The 19482-nt window shown below is 30.8% G+C and overlaps 1 protein-coding gene across 2 annotated transcripts in view; it reads right to left on the bottom strand.

Annotated features, from left to right (window-relative positions):
- Positions 1 to 9915: 9915 nt before the first annotated feature.
- LOC134714832 (von Willebrand factor A domain-containing protein 5A-like) overlaps positions 9916 to 19482 on the bottom strand; it is a 41025-nt gene continuing 31458 nt past the window's right edge. For both annotated transcript variants that reach the window (XM_063576444.1, XM_063576443.1), the window contains exons 16-19: positions 19241 to 19307; positions 17800 to 17863; positions 12699 to 12981; positions 9916 to 10279 (exon numbers count right to left, since the gene is read on the bottom strand). In XM_063576444.1, coding sequence (XP_063432514.1) covers positions 10100 to 10279; positions 12699 to 12981; positions 17800 to 17863; positions 19241 to 19307 — 594 coding nt within the window. In that variant the 3' untranslated portion in view covers positions 9916 to 10099. The remainder of the gene's footprint in view (positions 10280 to 12698; positions 12982 to 17799; positions 17864 to 19240; positions 19308 to 19482) is intronic.

The raw sequence follows: 19482 nt of genomic DNA on the forward strand, positions 1-19482 counted from the left end.
TTATAATACGTTTGTTATACGTTGTACCTTTTAGAAAAGAATTTTTAATTGTGTTCATGTCTCTGGTGGTAAAAGTGTGTTCTTAGAGACAAAATGACCCTATTAGCTCGTATGCACTCGTTCCAGCGCTCGGATAATAACCTGTTAGTTTTTTGTTCCTTATTAGCTTATAATACGTTTGTTGTACGTTGCACCTTTTAGAAAAGAATTTTTAATTGTGTTCATGTCTCTGGTGGTAAAAGTGTGTTCTTAGAGACAAAATGACCCTATTAGCTCGTATGCACTCGTTCCAGCGCTCGGATAATACCCTGTTAGTTTTTGTTCCTTATTAGCTTTTAATGTGCGATATATACGTTGCACCTTGAAATAAATCGTTTTTCAATTGTGTTCTTGTCTCTGGTGGTAACAATGTGTTCTTAGAAGTAAGAGATGAAACAACCCAATTAGTGCGTATGTTCCCGTTCCAGCACTCGGTTAATACCCTGTTACTTATTTGTTACTTCTTCTTTCAAGGTGCAACGTATACCACGCGTATTTAAAGCGAATAAGGAACGAATAAGTAACAGGGTATCAGTCGAGCGCTGAAACGGGTTAATATGTTCTATAAAGGTTATTTCACCTTTAAGAACCAACAGTTACCACCAGAGACACAAAAATATATATGTTTTTTAAAGTGCAACGAATAACACACGTTTTAAAAGCGAATAAGGAACGAATAAGTAACAGGGTATCAGTGTAGCGGTGAAATGGGTACATATGCGCTAATTGGGTTTATTCAACTCAGAGAACTCATAATTACCGCCAGAGACATGAGGCAATCGTTTATCGATGTATTTCAATTTGCAACGTATACCACGCGTATTTAAAGCGAATTAGTAACGAATAAGTTACAGGGTATCAGTCGAGCGCTGAAACGGGTACATATGTTTTATTAGGGTTTTTTTCACCTCTAAGAACCAACAGTTACCACCAGCGACACAAACATATTTCTTTTTAAAGTGCAACGCATTACACACGTTTTATAAGCGAATAAGGAACGAATAAGTAACAGGGTATCAGTGTTGCGCTGAAACGGGTACATATGCGCTAATAGGTTTTTTCACCATAGAGAACACACAATTACCGCCAGAGACATGAGGCAATCGTTTATCGATTTATTTCAAGTTGCATTGCAACGTATACAACGCGTATTAAAAGCGAATAAGGAACGAATAAGTAACAGGGTATAAGTCGAGCGCTGAAATGGGAACATATGTTCTATTAGGGTTATTTCACCTCTAAGAACCGACAGTTACCACCAGAGACACAATTTTTTTTTTTTTTAAAGTGCAACGAAGAACACACGTTTATAAAAGCGAATAAGGAACGAATAAGTAACAGGGTATCAGTGTAGCGGTGAAATGGGTACATATGCGCTAATAGGTTTTTTTTTCAACTCAGAGAACACATAATTACCACCAGAGACATGGAAGCAATCGATAATTGATTTATTTATGTTAGTTAAAATGGCAATTCCAAAAAATTAAAAATCAAAGTTGAAATAATCTACACTTTTACCAATACTAATATTTAAAAGTTATAATCATTTACATTTGTTCTTTTAAATGAAAATTCACATTATGTATCTGTAGTTCTGCATCAAATTTTGCCTACTAAATTGAAAATCTTGACCTTAGGTTCTCTGAGATGACGATGAAGATGGCGAAAGACGCCCATACCACCTTAATTGCTTACGTAATTATTTGTATCAGCACTTTTATGTTTATTAGTTAATAAGTATTTTCGGTTTGATTCCGTGTCGTATTATTCCATTTTAAAACTTATCATGTTATTCTTTTTTTTATTTCACTTTTATCAAGTACTGTTATTTATACGTCCCAATTTTAATATTATGATTGGAAGTAATGATAATCATATTGCTAATTTTTATGGACTTTAAACTATTTGTTTGATTGTTTGTTGGTACAAACACAGAATAAAAAAAAAAAAAGTTATTGATGATGTCATTAAAATAAAATACTATTAATTTAACTGAATAATCAAGATTGTTTGTTAGGGCAGATTTGAATGCTTGAGTCAATTAAAACACTAAACATTTAAACATCGAACTGCATATTACCGGTAATTATCGCCAAAAGTTACTTATTATACTACGTTTTTAAATGAGAGCTTCGATAAAACCGTTAATGGTATGTCATTAGTAAAAATGTCATTTTTGTCACAAACAAACATATATATATATATATGTTTAACTGGTTTACTTAGGGTACCAGTCTCGACCCTACATCAAATTTTCATCTACAGACTATACCAGTTTTTCGGAGATACATGTAGAAAACAATATGGATTCATCCCAGATGTGATTAACATCTTATCAAAGTTTTCCCTTTTGAAATATTTAACAAACTATATGTTTACAGGCACATTCCCGACCAAGTTTCAGTGGAAAAACATTGTCAGTAGTGCCGTTAATCCAATTGTAAGACTTTAAAAGGAAGAGCGAATGCGCAGGGACAACGATTTCGTAAAATTCTTAAGATTATCTGAAAACAATAACTATGATTTCCTGTGGCAATATTCAAAAATTAGTGGCAGACTTTTAACCGCGAAACATATAGCTAAACTCTTGACTACTCTGCCTACTAGCGGAAATTGCAAACTGTGTGGACACTTTGTTCTAGAACTGAACCACCAAATATGCATGTGCACAGAACTGCAACAACAGAGACTTTCACTTTATAAAAGATTAACTGAATTAACTAGTTTCAATTTCATGTACACAATGGTTTCAAAATCGGATGAGAGCTTCTCAGATCTTTTGCTTGGCAACCATGAAGATCTCTGTGACATTTTAATACCGGAACATCGTTTGGAAGTCCTTAACGAGGGATTTTCCTTCCTAAAATTCTGTAGACTGTAAATACTTTTTCTTTCAAAATATTAAGTTATTGACATTTCTAATTATGTGATTTAAAACTTTTCTTATTGTACATAATATTTGTATTTTGTCTTATGTCACTGAATCTCCTATAGGAGGAAATAAAGTATGATGACCCTACAACAATTCGACCTGCAAACTAGAACGTCCTCATATTACAATAAAGGTATGCAGTGGCTATTGTGCTTGCACCGGGACCCCAACACAAAAATCGCTGAGCGTAGCCTGATACGACCGCTGGGGTTGAATTCTGAATAGTTGTGGGAAATTTGGACACAATATTCAAGCTTGATTCTGTCTGAATTTGGATTGTGATCAAATTTTTAACATAGTGAAAGTTTCTGAACAAAATAAATGTCAAGATCTTACAAATCTAATGCACAATACTGTGCAATTAAATAAACTCATCATATATACCAGGACTAAATTTTGTATTTACGCCAGACGCGCGTTTCGTCTACAAAAGACTCATCAGTGACGCTCGAATCCAAGAAGTTAAAAAGGCCAAATAAGTACGAAGTTGAAGAGCACTGAGGACAAAATTTCTAAAAGTTTTTGCCAAATTCATCAAAGATTCTTCTTGAAAATTTTCAAAAATTTCAAAAAACAAATTTGAAAAATTTTGGAATACAAATTTGAAAAATTTTGAAAAACAAATTTGAAAAATTTTGGAATACAAATTTGAAAATTTTTTTAAAACAAATTTGAACAAGTTAAAAACAATTGGAACCACTCAAACTTTTGAATCCCCCCCACACTCAAACCCAGCCTTTCCTTTTTTGTATGATACCTTGTAGTACGATTTCAGAGAGATCCATATTCTTTAACACAAGTTATGGTCTGGAAACTAGAAAAATGCTTGTTTTTGGCTCTTTTTTGGTCCCTAATTCACGAATGAATTGTACAATTACCCCCAGCCTTCCTTTTTGTGATATGGAACCTTGTGGTAGAGATCCATATACTTAAACACAAGTTATTGTCTGGAAAGTGATAATCCTGAAACTAGAAAAATGCGTATTCTGGGTCCCTTTTTTGGCCCTTAATTGCTAAACAGTTGGAAAAATCATCTACAAAACAATCCTATCATCTACAAAACAATCCTTACCTTCCTTTTGTAGTATTGAATCTTCTTAAGAAATTGCATAGGGGTCCATAAATTTTAACTAAGTTATTGTCCGGAACCCAATGTGTCTTTTGACGACTCAGACGAAATCATATCATTATACGATTCCAATGTTTTTGGTCGTCGTATACAAAACAGTTGAATGAATAACCATATCAGTAATCAAAATAAGTGTTTCGTCACTGAAGACTCTTAATATATAAAGACTCATGTAACGTTAAAAAAAATATTTTCGGGACTTCCTTGTTCAACGTTACGCGCGGTTAATGTTAAGTTAATGATTTTTGAAATAGCTTAGTAATTTCGCTTGTGAAAATTCCCTATTTTTTTTTACCTAAAAACAAATAAAAAAGATTAGAAATAATTACTTTTGTTTGGTACTGATTACCATTGTTTACGTCGTGTTAAGTTATAGAAAACAAAGAAGATCTAAATAATTAAGTAATTTTGTCATTATAACAATGAGATCATATCTGCTTAATTATTAGCTCTTGTTCAATTATGCTGTTGTCATTTTAATAAAGGTACTTAAAAATTGACCTTCACCAATTATTGTAATTGTGTTTCTGCAAAAAAAATATTTGTATTTGAAATATTTGTAATATTTGTTATTTAATATCTAATGTCCAGGAAGTTAAAAAAAATAAAGAAAGAAAAACAAAATAACCATATAATTGATAGTTATGTCAACACTAAAGTGCTATCCTTGGCGACGAACTTCCACCAGCAGTGGCATTGACCCTATCGTGTAAAAAGTTATCAAAGGTACCAGAATTATAATTTAATACGTCAGACGCGCGTTTCGTTTACATAAGACTTATCTGTGACGCTCAGATCAAAATAGTTATAAAGCACAAAACAAGTACAAAAATGGAGAGCATTGAGGACCAAAAATTCCAAAAAGTTGGGCCAAATACAGTGGAATAAAACATTAATTTTCCTTTGCTGAGGAAGTAGAAGAAGATTTGTGCAAAATTCTAAAGTCATAAATCTCTCAGTCTGATTTTGCCCTCATACACAAATCTTCAGATCTCACTTAGCTACAGGATTAACAGGAAATAAATTTAGAACGTCCCTTTCATGAAGCAAAATTTCATGAAATTCCATCCATGAAATAGTGGCTCAGTTTACACCAAATTTATTTTAAATTAATCAAATCAAAACATTTAATTGATGTAAAATCGAAATATTTGCAATGGTTGTTACCAAGAAAACATGATACTATTTTCAATAAAATTGAGAATGGGAATGGAGAATATGTCGGAGATACAACGACTCGACCAAAGAGCAAATAACAGTCGAAGTCAACCAATGGAACTTCAACGCATAGAGAAAATCCTGCACCCAAGGGTGGGCTTCAACTGGCCCCTAAACAAAAATGTGTACTGTTCAGTGTAAAAAGAGTCATACGAAACTCAAACAAATTTTATGAACTAAAAAAAAAATATACTTGACTAACAAAGGCAAGAAGATCCTGACTTGGGACAGGCGCAAAAAATGCGGCGGGGTTAAACATCTCAACCCTGTCCTATACATCTAGCCAAAATAGAATATAGAAACACCCAGCAATACGTGTCAAAGCCATACGATATTTCACTCATATTATTTAATGTCCATAAAAGACACTGAACTGAAGTATCTAAATCTTTTGCCAAATCAAAACAGAACAAAAGCACATGGTTGGATTAAATGTCCGTTAAAACATGAGCATTCAGAGTTCATTCTTAGGTAACATATGTCTTTCCTGTTGATTTTACCCTTAGTCTTGGAATGATAATGTTAACTCAACAAACATTTTATGTAACATTTTAAGAAAATAAGTTGGTTGATAGTGTTAGTTATTATAAATATTTTGGTTTGCACTTTAGTGCATCAGACTAATTTTCATTGAACTGTATAAAAACATGAAAGCCTAATAATGAATTGTAAAAGTTTAAGTACCAGTGTACATATTATTGTAATTTTGCTTAGTTTCTTTGGTTACCTATTCTGACATCGGACACTGACTAATTTTATACTGAGTTGTACTGTGCGTATTGTAAATGTTTGTTTTTTTCTTCATTGGCTAGAGGTTTTTGGGGTTTTATCTATATAAGTTAAATAATGTGGTTAATCATCTTCGCTAGCCAAGGGTTACGATCCACACTCGTACGCTCCTCCCTTGGAAGATTGAGATAAAATTTCGGAGACACAGGGTATGGATTTTTATTGATTACAGTCGAAACTAGCTGCATCCAATCAAATAGCGCCTATAATAGGATAACGTTATATGTAGAAAGTTTTTAATCAACTAATAGAAGTTCCTGTGTATTTTCATGCACAAATGCATGAATGTTGCCGTATATTTTCGTTTCTGGCTTTATCAAGTGTGTAGAATCTAAACGCTACCGTGTTTAACATCCATATTGAAAATTTCAAGTGCTACCAAATTATCTTATCTTATCTTATCTTACCATTGGTCAAGAATAATGTATTCGGAATGGGCGTGACTTTAATCGTCCGATAGATGGCGCACTATTGATTTTACAAATGTTGGCTTAATCTGCCAAGGGTGGAGAGAACGGGAGTGGATCGTAACCCTTGGCTAGCGAATATGGTGGTTTATGTGGCTGTCATAAATAATTCTCGTTTCTCAATTTTTATATAGGTTTGACCGTGAATGGTGTTACACTAGTCATTTTGGGGGCTTTTGCGACTTGGATGGAGAGTTGTCTTAATGACTTCACTTATATGATATTGTATAACTAAACTGATAAATTATCAATAAAAGGTTTAAATTAAGCTTAAGTGCCCCGAAGGAATAAGAGTAAACGTCTGGTAGAAAACGAGATGGTTCAAATAGGTACCCATTCTACTAGTTGAAAATCATGTTCACTAAATATAACAAATAACTTGTTAATAAAATATAAATAAATTCGTTTGATTTCCTGCTGATTTTCATTTCATTTTAAAAACATCGACCCTGTACGTTTGATGTGTACAGTAATAACAAGTGAAAGCTTATGTGGTCACACTAATTAAGATTTTATATTAATTTCAGAGCATATGGATTATCATAATGCAAATTCGATGTTTTATAAATATACAATATATGTATGTTGTAGGAAAATATAAAATTTATTTGTATTAGCTCTAGAAACAGGACAAAAATCGAGGCCCTACCCAGCTTTTCTCCTGTTTCGTAGCAAGTAAAAAAACAATGTACACACATTGTGTCAATGTGTCAATCCTGCAATGACTCCCAACACTTGAAACTTTAGTACAAGTACATATAAAACAAAAATCTATTTGTATACCTGTTATACGTGTAATAGTTGGCTAATTGTAAGATAAATGAATTTATTGGAAGATCATGTATATGCTAAACATTTTTCCTGTAATGTCATAGGTATTATTAACTTCATATTGGAATCATAGCATTGCAAATCAAAGTTATGTAAAAAAAAAATGGTATAGAAATGCAGGTATAACATAATTGAAAAATTGAAAAAAAGCACCCAAATTGGTCTTTGACACATTTGGAATTAAATCATACACCAAAATGCGGACTTCAGCATCAAAAATATAAATCTTTTGATATTATTCCGATATACAGTAAAGATAAACAAAAAGTATATAAACACCTCTATGATAAATCTAAGTTAAAGAGGTATGATTGGAATTTATTTTTAAACTTCTTCACAAACATTAAAAATAATTTGACAGTATCTCTAAAAGGGGAAGGGTATATTACATCTTCTTGTCATGACTGAGGTACCTATTGCAAAACTTATTGATAAGCTAATATTAGTGTGGGTAAATTTGCCCACTTCTCCCAATTTTGTGGTCTTGTAAATAACAATTCTGTTTTGGATTATCAAGAAAGCAAAAATATAGGATAGGAAAATTCATGTAGACATTTAAAATGTTGTTTTCTGAAAACAGTCAAGTTCACTTATTCAGAAATATTCTTATCCAATTACTTCATTTAGCGTATCTGATATTTTCTGAATAAAACATGACAAAATTTATTTACCCAACTTATAAGGTCTTCAAGGGCGTGGACTCGGACCTTACAAACGTCACAAATGTATCAAATTCACAAAAATACATGTTGCTATTAATGTATGGATTATTTGTACTGACGTTGTTTCTCATCTTAATAACATGTTATTTTTTTTTGGGGTCTTTTATGAATATAACTTTAACTGTTAAGTGTGTATTTGATGATACCCATTTGGCATGGCTCTGTACTTCTACATCCCATCATTGTGTTATTGTTATATGATAATTTTTGTATAATTGTCTATCGTTTTTGCTAAAGTGCCTTTTCACTATGACTTTTTGTGTTTCTTTTAAACATATGACGATGCTCTGTATTTAAACATCCTGTCATTGTCTTATTGGTCTATAATAAAATTGATATTCTTGTCTTTCATTTTTGCTAATGTGCTTTGTCTTATGCCTTATTGTGCTTCTTTGTTACATGTTTGTTGTGATAGTGATTAAGATTATAACACAATTTGGACTACTGTGCCTCTATTTGTAACCTTTTACCTATTATGTCTGTCTGTCTGTTACATACTTTTGATTTTTTAACCCTGTATGCTAACATTGCCTATGAAAATTTTAAAATTGTTTGTATGCACATTGACAACAAATTTATGTGACGTATAAAATTTTCTGAAGTCAGACACTCAAATCAATGAATGTGTTCGTAGATAGTAGATGTTTTTGTGTTCTGTTAAATTGTTCCTTTTAAAATTGTTATACGATGATGACTGATGTACCCATATTTTGACTATTTTATTTATTGTGCCTGTTTATTTAACACATCAATGTAAATATAATGGAATTTAATTAGACTGTCATTAAAGTGAGAGGGTTAGCGCTATAAAACCAGGTGTAATCAACCAATTTCTACATTTGAAAATGCCTGTACAAAGTCAGGAATATGACAGTTCTTGTCCTTTAGTTTTTGATGCGTTTTGTTATTTGATTTTGCCATGTCATTATGGACTTTCCAAATTGATTTTCCTCTATGTTCAGTATTTTTGTGATTTTACTTTTTGTTCACACATCATTGTCAATATAATGGAATTTGGTGTGATTGTCATACAAGTGAGAGGTTAAACTAGCTATAAAACCAGGTTTAATCCACTATTTTCTACATTGTTTGTTAATCATTTGTTGGATGTGTTTGAGCTTTTGATTTTGCCATTTGATTATAGACTTTCAGTTTTCAATTTTCCTCATTGATCAGAGAATATTTGTGATTTTACTTTTTATTATCAAAAATATATGACAGAAAATATTTTCCTGATTTATTTCAGAATATATATTTTGGTTTGAATAGGTCTTACAAACAGCCTAAAGTGTGATAATAAAAATTGAAAATAAACAATAAATTTACACCTTATATAAAATATATTGTAAAAGACTTTTATCACAAACACATTGAACTCCCTCATAGGAAAGAACATAATATTGCAAAAACAATAATGGTAAATATAAGATAAAAAAAACCATATAATTACTATTTTATTAAGAATGTAAGTTGGGAACTTGTCCTAGAATTGACATAAAGTGTGATAGTAAAATTATAAATAATAAATATAAATATTATCTTACTATAAAATATATTTTATTAAATATAAAATAAAAAAAACATATCATTACCATTTTATTAAGAATGTAATTTGGGAACTTTCCCTAGAATTGACATAAAGTGTGATACATGTAGTAAAATTATAAATAATAAATATAAATATATTCTTACTATAAAATATATTTTATAAAATATAAAATAAAAAAAAAAAAAAACATATCATTACCATTTGATTAAGAATGTAAATTGGGAACTTGTCCTAGAATTAACATAAAGTGTGATAGTAAAATTATAAATAATAAATATAAATATAATCTTACAATAAAATATATTGCAAAAGACTTTTTATAACAAATACTTTGAACATCCTTTTAGATAAGATGATACTGTTAACAAAGAGGTTTTATGTAAAATAAATCTTAATACCTATATGTCAAATTATCTATAGACTCTAAATGGGATTTATGATATCATTGGCTTCCACCTTGATTTGAGAGACACTTTTCCCGTCTCTGTCTTGTGAAGTTAGCCATTTTATTGCCTTGTTATAAATCATTTCCCATTCAGATTTACGTTTACTGAAATTCTTCTCTAGGTAAGCCACAACTATGGCTGTACACCAAATATTACCCTGAAATAGTTAATTGTTTTCACATTAGTTTGAACAATGGCTGTGCACCAACTATTACCGTGAAATAATTACAAGTAAATCACCAGCAGCAGTATCGACCTAGTGTTACAAATTCAATAATAATATTTCATGAATTGGTGTTTCCAAAGTTGTTCTGGAATTGCATTTATCAGGAACGATGTAATTACCAAACAATGTGAAAGCCAAAGATGTATGAATAAATAAAACAATAACAACAAGGAGTGACTTAAGGTGGTATGGGAGTCTAAAATAAAAATGATAGAATTTGTTCATACTTTGCCAAAATGTAGTATCTATTGATACATGTTAAAAAATATTATAAAAATGATGGGTCACCGTGCATTTTTTCAAGCTACGAGTCGTGACAAAATGACACATTTTGTATGGATTATACAGGAAAAAACACCATTTTGTGAATAGAAACTAAACGAAATGATAGAATTGTAAGATAAATTAGGAAAATATAGCTTTCAAACAATGCTTTGATAATATCAAATGAAAAGATAGGGTCACCGTGCGTTTTTTCCGGCTAAAATACAAAATAGGAAAATTCCATGAACAATCCAACAGAAAATGCACTGTTTTAGAGTTACCTCCTCTTAAAATGACAATTTCAAAATATTTAAAAACAACCAAAAATAATCTACACTTGTACATATATTTATATTTATAAGTTATATTCTTATAAATTGGATCTTTTAAATGTAAAAACACATGAAATATCTGCATTCTTGCATCAAATTTTGCTAATTTGATAGAAAATATGGACCTTAGATTCTCTGTTTTTTACAATCCAAGATGGCGAAAGACACCCATACCACCTTAAAAAGGGCTTTCTCTCTTATTTCTTTATCCACCATAAATTTTATATAACTGTTCCTCAATAAACCAAGAAAGAAATTTGAAATAATGACTTCTTCACTATGGAAGTGTTTATATTCATGTATAATTATTTATATACTGAAAAGGTACAAATTCAAGAGAATTTTTTTTAATCCTTTTTCGTATGCAACCGGTTGTGAAGTACTTTGATTTGGTGGTCTTATACCCTTAACAATCATTTTGGTTACAGAGTGCTTTTCACCATTTAAAGAACAAGTTCCAATGTCCTCTGCCATGCATATATTTTATCTATCCAATATGAAAAGGAAAAAAAAAACACATTTTGTCTAGTTTTTTTAAGGTTTTTTTTATAGAAAAATGAAGGCTTCAGAGAAAAGGTATATGCTGAAGGACGCCTCCGGGTGCGGGAATTTCTCGCTACATTGAAGACCTGTTGGTGACCTTCTGCTGTTGTTTTTTATTTGGTCAGGTTGTTGTCTCTTTGACACATTCCCCATTTCCATTCTCAATTTTATATGGATTTTTTTTAATCATTATTTCCAACATACATAACTCTTTTATAAATAATTGATTTGCACTGATTTTTGTACTCATCTAAGACATTGCTGATATGAACATATCATTAGAGTTTCACTAAGATCTGACAAAGATTGTACAAATGAGACGGCCAACGATGTTTCCATATAATTAATGTCTCCAAGGGGTATAACTCTTACAAAAATAATTGATCAGCACTGATTGTCACACTTGTCTAATAAGTTGCTGATATAAACCTATGCCATAAGATTCATAAAAATCTGGCAAAAATTATAGACATGAAAGAGCCAACAATGCAATTTTCAATGTAATTAATGTTTCCAAGGGCATAATCTTTTATTGCGACAAAAAAAGAAACCAGTTTCCATGCAATTTTTGGCATGTAATGACCTGATTTCTCATTCATCAGATTTGAAACTATGGTTACTATTTGAAAGATGATGCACTTAGGGCAAATTTGGCTAAGAAATATGAGGTGGCAAAATATCAGATTGAAGATAAGTTGTTTTAAGTATTTTTAAATTTTAAACTTATACTTATACTTAATGAAATTTCTACTTCCAAAGATAGCACAATTCAGATTTTTCTACAAAATTAGCAAATTTTCGCACATGTTTTTTTGGAGTGAAATATTGAGCACATGCAAACCTTAACATGATTTTTTTTCTAAAGCCATCATTTGCAGGAATTATTAAGTTGGTACCTGCGTGTGCATGCTATTTGTGGATCAAAAAAATATCCAATAAATAAAATTAAATTTTTAAATTTTCACAAACAATATCATAAAACAGACTCTGTGACGTCACAAATACATTCGTTTTTGATGGTTTTGTTATTTGATTTTTGCCATGTGATTATGGACTTTCCGAATTGATTTTCCTCTGAAGTATTCAGTATTTTTTGTGATTTTACTTTTTACTCTAATAATATTGATAAAAATCTATGTGTTTTCATTTTGTATTACCTCAACATTAAAATAGACAGGCCATTTAAGGTGCTAATTGTATCCTGTCCTTACCTTGTATTTAGCATCCATCTCCTTTTTGGTAATATTAAGCACAAATTCCAGCTCAGATGATGGCGACCAGGAACCATCAAAGTTTTGCAGTGACACAATGATCATCATTTTATCTCCTGATGATTTTGTTTTTTCACTTTTTTCCAACTTATGTGATTTTATATTGCCTCCTAATGTTATGTTTTGTGATTTCTCCACCCCACTAGACCTGTCATGTGACATTTCACACAATTCATCTTCATCTGATTCTCCTAAGAAACCCATGCTGTCACAAACAAACTCACTAGAAAATATTTAAAGCTTACTTGTACAAATATTGACATAAAAATACATGTATTAGGCATTTGAAACATACCTAAAACGATGCAATAGTACCAATGCTAGGATGTGATCATCAGTGCATCACTTCATACATTTAAGGATAAGGAGACACTCAATAATTTTATATATTGATATTGCTTTTAATAGACCATCAGCTTGATTTTGAAAAATTCCATTATAACATGTTGTTTGTCTCAACTCTTTGAAACAGCAAATATTGTAGTAAAAAGCTGTGTGGGACTTTGATTTAACAAAAGTTGATAGATATCATAATCTTAATAATTGATTATGGTATATAATTCAAAGTATATTATACTTATATCAAATTTCATACTCAGACCATTTTGAAATAGGACATCAAAATTTTAATATTTCAAAGGATTGATATAAGCATTATATGTACATGCTTTAAAATGTGTTTACAATGGTTCTCAAAAAAGCATTTACTCATGTGATTGTTATGTCTTAATCATTTGCAAAAATTGTGGTAGACAGGTTTCACATTTCCCTTAAAAAAAATGCTTTTTAAATTCTAAGATTATTATTTGTATGCAGAATTCCTAAAACAAGAAGAAAAAAAAAGTATTGCATGTTGGTCCATTGATTAACAAATACAATAATAAATCTTGCAGTTTGTCCATTAATAAGCCGTTTCAGAATCTAAAGCATCATGGGTGATGTCTAAATCGCAATAAGTAGGCGCACACTATCTAGTTTTAGGAATCAATGGCCAAAAATCGTATTTTTTTTCTTCTTTTGTCATTTTGATGCCCTTCTACCCCCTAATCTCACCCATTTTCTGAAATTAATGGTTTCATCCAAACAAACTTCAAACATAAGGAAATATTTTAACCTGACAAGTAGCTTTCCAAAACAAAATTCAACCAGATGCTCCGCAGGGCGTAGCTTTATACGACCGCAGAGGTTGAACCCTGAACAGTTGGGGCAAGTATGGACACAACATTCAAGCTGGATTCCGCTCTAAATTTGGATTGTGATTTAAAAATAGTTGACACAGCATAGGTTTCTGACACAGAATGAATGTATTCAAATGAACTTAAAATTTTTGTTTTCTCTTAGAGCAATTCACTATGCTGTTGAATATTAATCCTCTCAAAAAAATGTTTGAAGAAATTTTCTTTTTATTTATGAAATTTCAAATGAGAAAAATTGAATCCAATTTTTTAATCACATCCCCCTTTCCCTTATTCCAAAACTAATTTCAATTAAAATATTCTAATGGAGTTTGCAACAATTACTACTCATTTAAATACATCATAAAATATTAAGATGTAAAAAAAAACTGCTTGTTATCACTGAATAGTAAAGATTATTTAAATTTATCAGTTGGTAGTAAAAAGTGAATATACATTGTATATTGTATATAACAAAGATTTAAGTTGATTCTGGACAAAGAAAGATAACTCCAATTAAAAAAATTCTTGCAGATATTTCTTGCTTACTATACTGGACAAAGAAAGATAACTCTTAATTAAAAAAAAATTTGCTATTTCACAATATTGTGAAATTAGATATTTCTTGCCATTGCACAATACTGTGCAATTGAAAAGACTTGCTATTGCACAATACTTAATATAATAATTTTAGATCCTGATTTGGACCAACTTGAAAACTGGGCCCATAATCAAAAATCTAAGTACATGTTTAGATTCAGCATAGCAAAGAGGCCCAAGAATTTATTTTTTGTTAAAATCAAACTTAGTTTAATTTTGGACCCTTTGCACTTTAATTTACACCAATTTTAAAACTGGACCAAAAATTAAGAATCTACATACACAGTTAGATTTGGCATATCAAAGAACCCCAATTATTCAATTTTTGATGAAATCAAACAATGTTTAATTTTGGACCTCGATTTGGGCCAACTTGAAAAATGGGCCAATAATCAAAAATCTAAGTACATTTTTAGATTCAGCATATCAAAGAACCCAAAGGTTTCAATTTTTGTTAAAATCAAACTAAGTTTAATTTTGGACCCTTTGGACCTTAATGTAGACCAATTTGAAAACGGGACCAAAAATTAAGAATCTACATACACAGTTAGATTCGGCATATTAAAGAACCCCAATTATTCAATTTTGATGAAATCAAACAAAATTTAATTTTGGACCCTTTGGGCCCCTTTTTCCTTTACTGTTGGACCAAAACTCCCAAAATCAATACCAACCTTCCTTTAATAGTCATAAACCTTGTGTTTAAATTTCATAGATTTTTATTTACTTATACTAACGCTATGGTGCGAAAACCAAGAAAAATGCTTATTTGGGTCCCTTTTTGGCCCCTAATTCCTAAACTGTTGGGACCGAAACTCCCAAAATCAATACCAACCTTCCTTTTATGGTCATAAACATTGTGTTTAAATTTCATTGATTTCTATTTACTTTAACTAAATTTATTGTGCGAAAACCAAGAATAATGCTTATTTGGGCCCTTTTTTGGCCCCTAATTCCTAAACTGTTGAAACCAAAACTCCATAAATCAATCCCAACCTTTCTTTTGTGGTCATAAACCTTGTGTCAAAATTTCATAGATTTCTATTAACTTAAACTAAAGTTATAGTGCGAAAACCAAGAAAATGCTTATTTGGGCCCTTTTTGGCCCCTAATTCCTAAAATATTGGGACCAAAACTCCCAAAATCAATACTAGCCTTCCTTTTATGGTCATAAACCTTGTGTTAAAATTTCATAGATTTCTATTCACTTTTACTAAAGTTAGAGTGCGAAAACTAAAAGTATTCGGACGACGACGACGACGACGACGCCAACGTGATAGCAATATACGACGAAAATTTTTTCCAAAATTTGCGGTCGTATAAAAAATGGGTGATGATGCCCCTGCTAGCATATAACGTTAATATAGGGACATAACTCAAGAACTGTAAAAGTGAAGCTGCCAAAAAATGAACTCAAACTGAAATTAGAGGTAATTAGCATTATATACACATTTCATTGAATTTACTTGAGACAAACTTAAGTTATTAAAAAGAACAGAAACGAAAGAAATCTTCAATTTTTCCATTTATAAATGGGCATTACCCTAGAATGGTAATCAAAGTGCTTGTAATCACTGAATGGTAAAGATTGCTTAAATTTATCAGTTGTAGTAAAAGTGAATTTTGCATTGTATAAAGCATTGATTTAAGTTGATTCAACTACCATTCTGGACAAAGAAAGATAACTCCAATTTAAAAAAAATATATGTTAAAAGGCATTGATTGTAGTTGATTCAACTATAATCATGGACAAAGGAAGATAACTCCAATCTAGAAAAAAAGTACCTGATTGATATTTTTGAAATTTTTCAACAATTTTCCATTTGTAAACGAGCATAACTCTAAACAATAAAAGTGACATCATCAAAATTAAAACTTGATCTGTATACTGTAGTATTAAGCATTGTGTATCCGTTTCATAACATTTGATTGAGGCAAACTTAAGTTAGAGAATAGACATGAAAATTTTATCAATTTTTCCATTTGTAATGGGGCATAACTCTAGAACAGTAAAGGTCACTCCACCCAAATTCATACCAGATCTGTATTTAGTGGTAATAGGCATTGTGATTAAGTTTCATAACATTTGGTCAAGGCAAACTAAAGTTAGAGAATGGAAACAAACTTTTGGAAGTACCTACAGATGAGGGTAAAACATAATGCCCCTCCACAAGGGGGGGGGATAAAAATGAGAAAATAGGGGGGAGAGAAGCGGGCCTTATCGTACATTGTCCTTTGTAAAAAAAAGTTGGCATGAATTGTTTTCAAGATATAAAATATGACAAGATCATTTGTTCTCAGACTGTTTATAATGTCTTTACACTAAATCTGTTGGATGTGTACTAATTAATAACTGGCAGGAATTGTTAATATGATAGAGCTTTAAGGTTGCATTTCTTGAAATAAAAGACAATGCAATTTCCCATAGGAACATCCTTTGCATCTTAAACTGTAACACTTTTACTTTGAAGTTTTGTGAAAATGTTGATATCCACTACTATTTTATTCATTGGTAAAACATAAGGCTGTGCAGTATATTTTCATCATTTATATGCCCTAAACTTGTTAGAGTTTAAACTTGTACTCAAATTATGTACTATGATATCCCTACCTATACTTTTTGCCTACTTCAGAAATTTCACTGTAATAGTATGTTTTTACAATGGTAACAGCCCCAAGTTATGTCTCTATGAAAAGAAACATAGCGATCATATCTGGGAACCAGTATGTCAACAAATCAAGTTATCTATGAATATTATATATCTGCCCAAAAAAGGAGTGGTTTGAGAAACAGTTGTATTAACAAAGTGCTACCTTAAACCATTTTACTTTTAATTAATATTACCTAAGCACAGTAGTCTTTTTTAAAATAGTTAATCAGCACTAATATGGACCTCTGCGACATTGTTTTTTTTTATTTGCTGATATAATCCTTTAATAGGAATTTGATAAACATCTGTCATTGTGTGAATAATGTTTTAACACAATCACAATGCTATTTTTGACCCTTTTAACTATTACATCTGCTTGTTTTCTTTACACATCATTTTCAGTAAAATGGAATTTGATGTGACTGTCATACAATATGAGGTTGAGCTAGCTATAAAACCAGTTTTAACCCACAAGTTCTACATAAGAAAATGTCTGTACTAAGTCAGCAATATGACATTTGTTATTCATTTGTTTGATGTGTTTCAGCTTTTGATTTTGTAATTTGATTAGGGACTCATACATTCTTGTTCAACTACATATAAAAGATTGATTACCTGGGTGATAATTGTGGTGCCCTAGGTGGACTCACCATGCGCATCTTACTCGCAGAACCTTGCTCTAAAATATTAAAAAATTAAATACATATTACAAAATGCAAATAAATATTCTGTGTATGAAATGAAAATGTCCAAAAGACTTGAAATAGAGATATGACATTAATATCATGATTTTCTCAGACTGTTTATGATGTGGATGTCAAAATCACAAAATTTGGAAATCTGATAAAATAGCTTACAACTTCATATTCATGAATGCTAACATAATACAACAGTAAGCCATATATCAAAATTTACTTCTTAACAAAATATAAATCTGAAAAACAAAATAGAGCTGTACCTTTTTCGATACACATGAAGTCTGATAATGTTGATAAAGACAATACATTTTAAAAATTATTAAAACTAAATAAAGCTTGCTTTCAAAATTTCAAAATAACAAATATCCAAACTTTTTAATATCTAATATTATGCATGATACAAATTCCTCCTGCTTTTGAAGAGAACTTCCATGAAAGAGTGCTTTTAGCAGTTCAATATAAAGTGATTACTAGTCTGTTTATATACTCAGGATTGCCATTTCCTCGCATAGGGTCAGGGTTCTATCGGTATACTAGGGTTTTCCTTACCAATAAAAACTAGCCACCATAATATAGTGATAAGTGCTTAGAATGGCATTAAACACCGACAATCAACATGATCAATCAATCATTCCTCTCCAGGGTACCGGTATAAAGAATTTGGATATCCCTTAGCTTCTACTGTTCAGCATTAAATCATGGCTTAAGTGGGGAATCTGGTTGGCAAGAGAAAAGCATGCTTGGTAAGAATGGGGATGTTAAATTTGATGTCTTGTGACAGAAGATTGCTGCGCTCTCTACATGTTAAAGAACATTGTGATAACTCTTTGAAGGATCTAAAGGCAGTCTATTGCAAGGCATCCTTTTTGGTTCTATCCTTCAAACCTTCATTTTCCACTGGCATTCCAAATATATACTATTAATGCTTGATAAATATTTTCTACATATCATTAGATATAAATACTCAACTCCTGCCATGAAAACATAACTGCAAGGAAAATGCAATTAAGGTGATACCCAACACCTAGACTTAAATTAAATTGGCTCGTTTAATTTGCATAAAATTTTGACAAAATATTTACTTTGACCTTTTGAAAAAATATAAAAATTTTGGAAAACTTGAACCAATCACTTTCTCAGAAAAAAATGGTTGGATAGATAGCAGTTTGACAAACACTTATTTTGATCATGAGAATCTTAATATTTCCTTAAAAATACAACTTTATTAAAACGTTTAGCTGATTTTACAGAGTTATCTCCCTGTACCACCTTAATGATTACATATTCCATGTTCCCTCTAAAACAGATAAAGTATAACAGGTATAGTCCAAATTTGTCAAGATTTACATCATACTTACTTCTTTTACTTTTTTTACTTTTGAATATATTTGGCATTCCAAAAGATATTGATCTACCTTTTTTCGGCTGCAAGCAAAAAAATGGTACAAATTAAATATACTTTAACTAACGCGTAATTTTATCTATCAAATTTTTGTTTAATTCTTGAAGAAAAAAGAAAAAATCAACTCTAAATATTACCACTATTTGGATCATCATAAAGTGAAGATTAATTATGCTGAATTGTAACTAGTGTTTACAA

This window comes from Mytilus trossulus, chromosome 4 (genome assembly GCF_036588685.1).
Source record: "Mytilus trossulus isolate FHL-02 chromosome 4, PNRI_Mtr1.1.1.hap1, whole genome shotgun sequence".
Lineage (NCBI taxonomy): Eukaryota > Metazoa > Mollusca > Bivalvia > Mytilida > Mytilidae > Mytilus > Mytilus trossulus.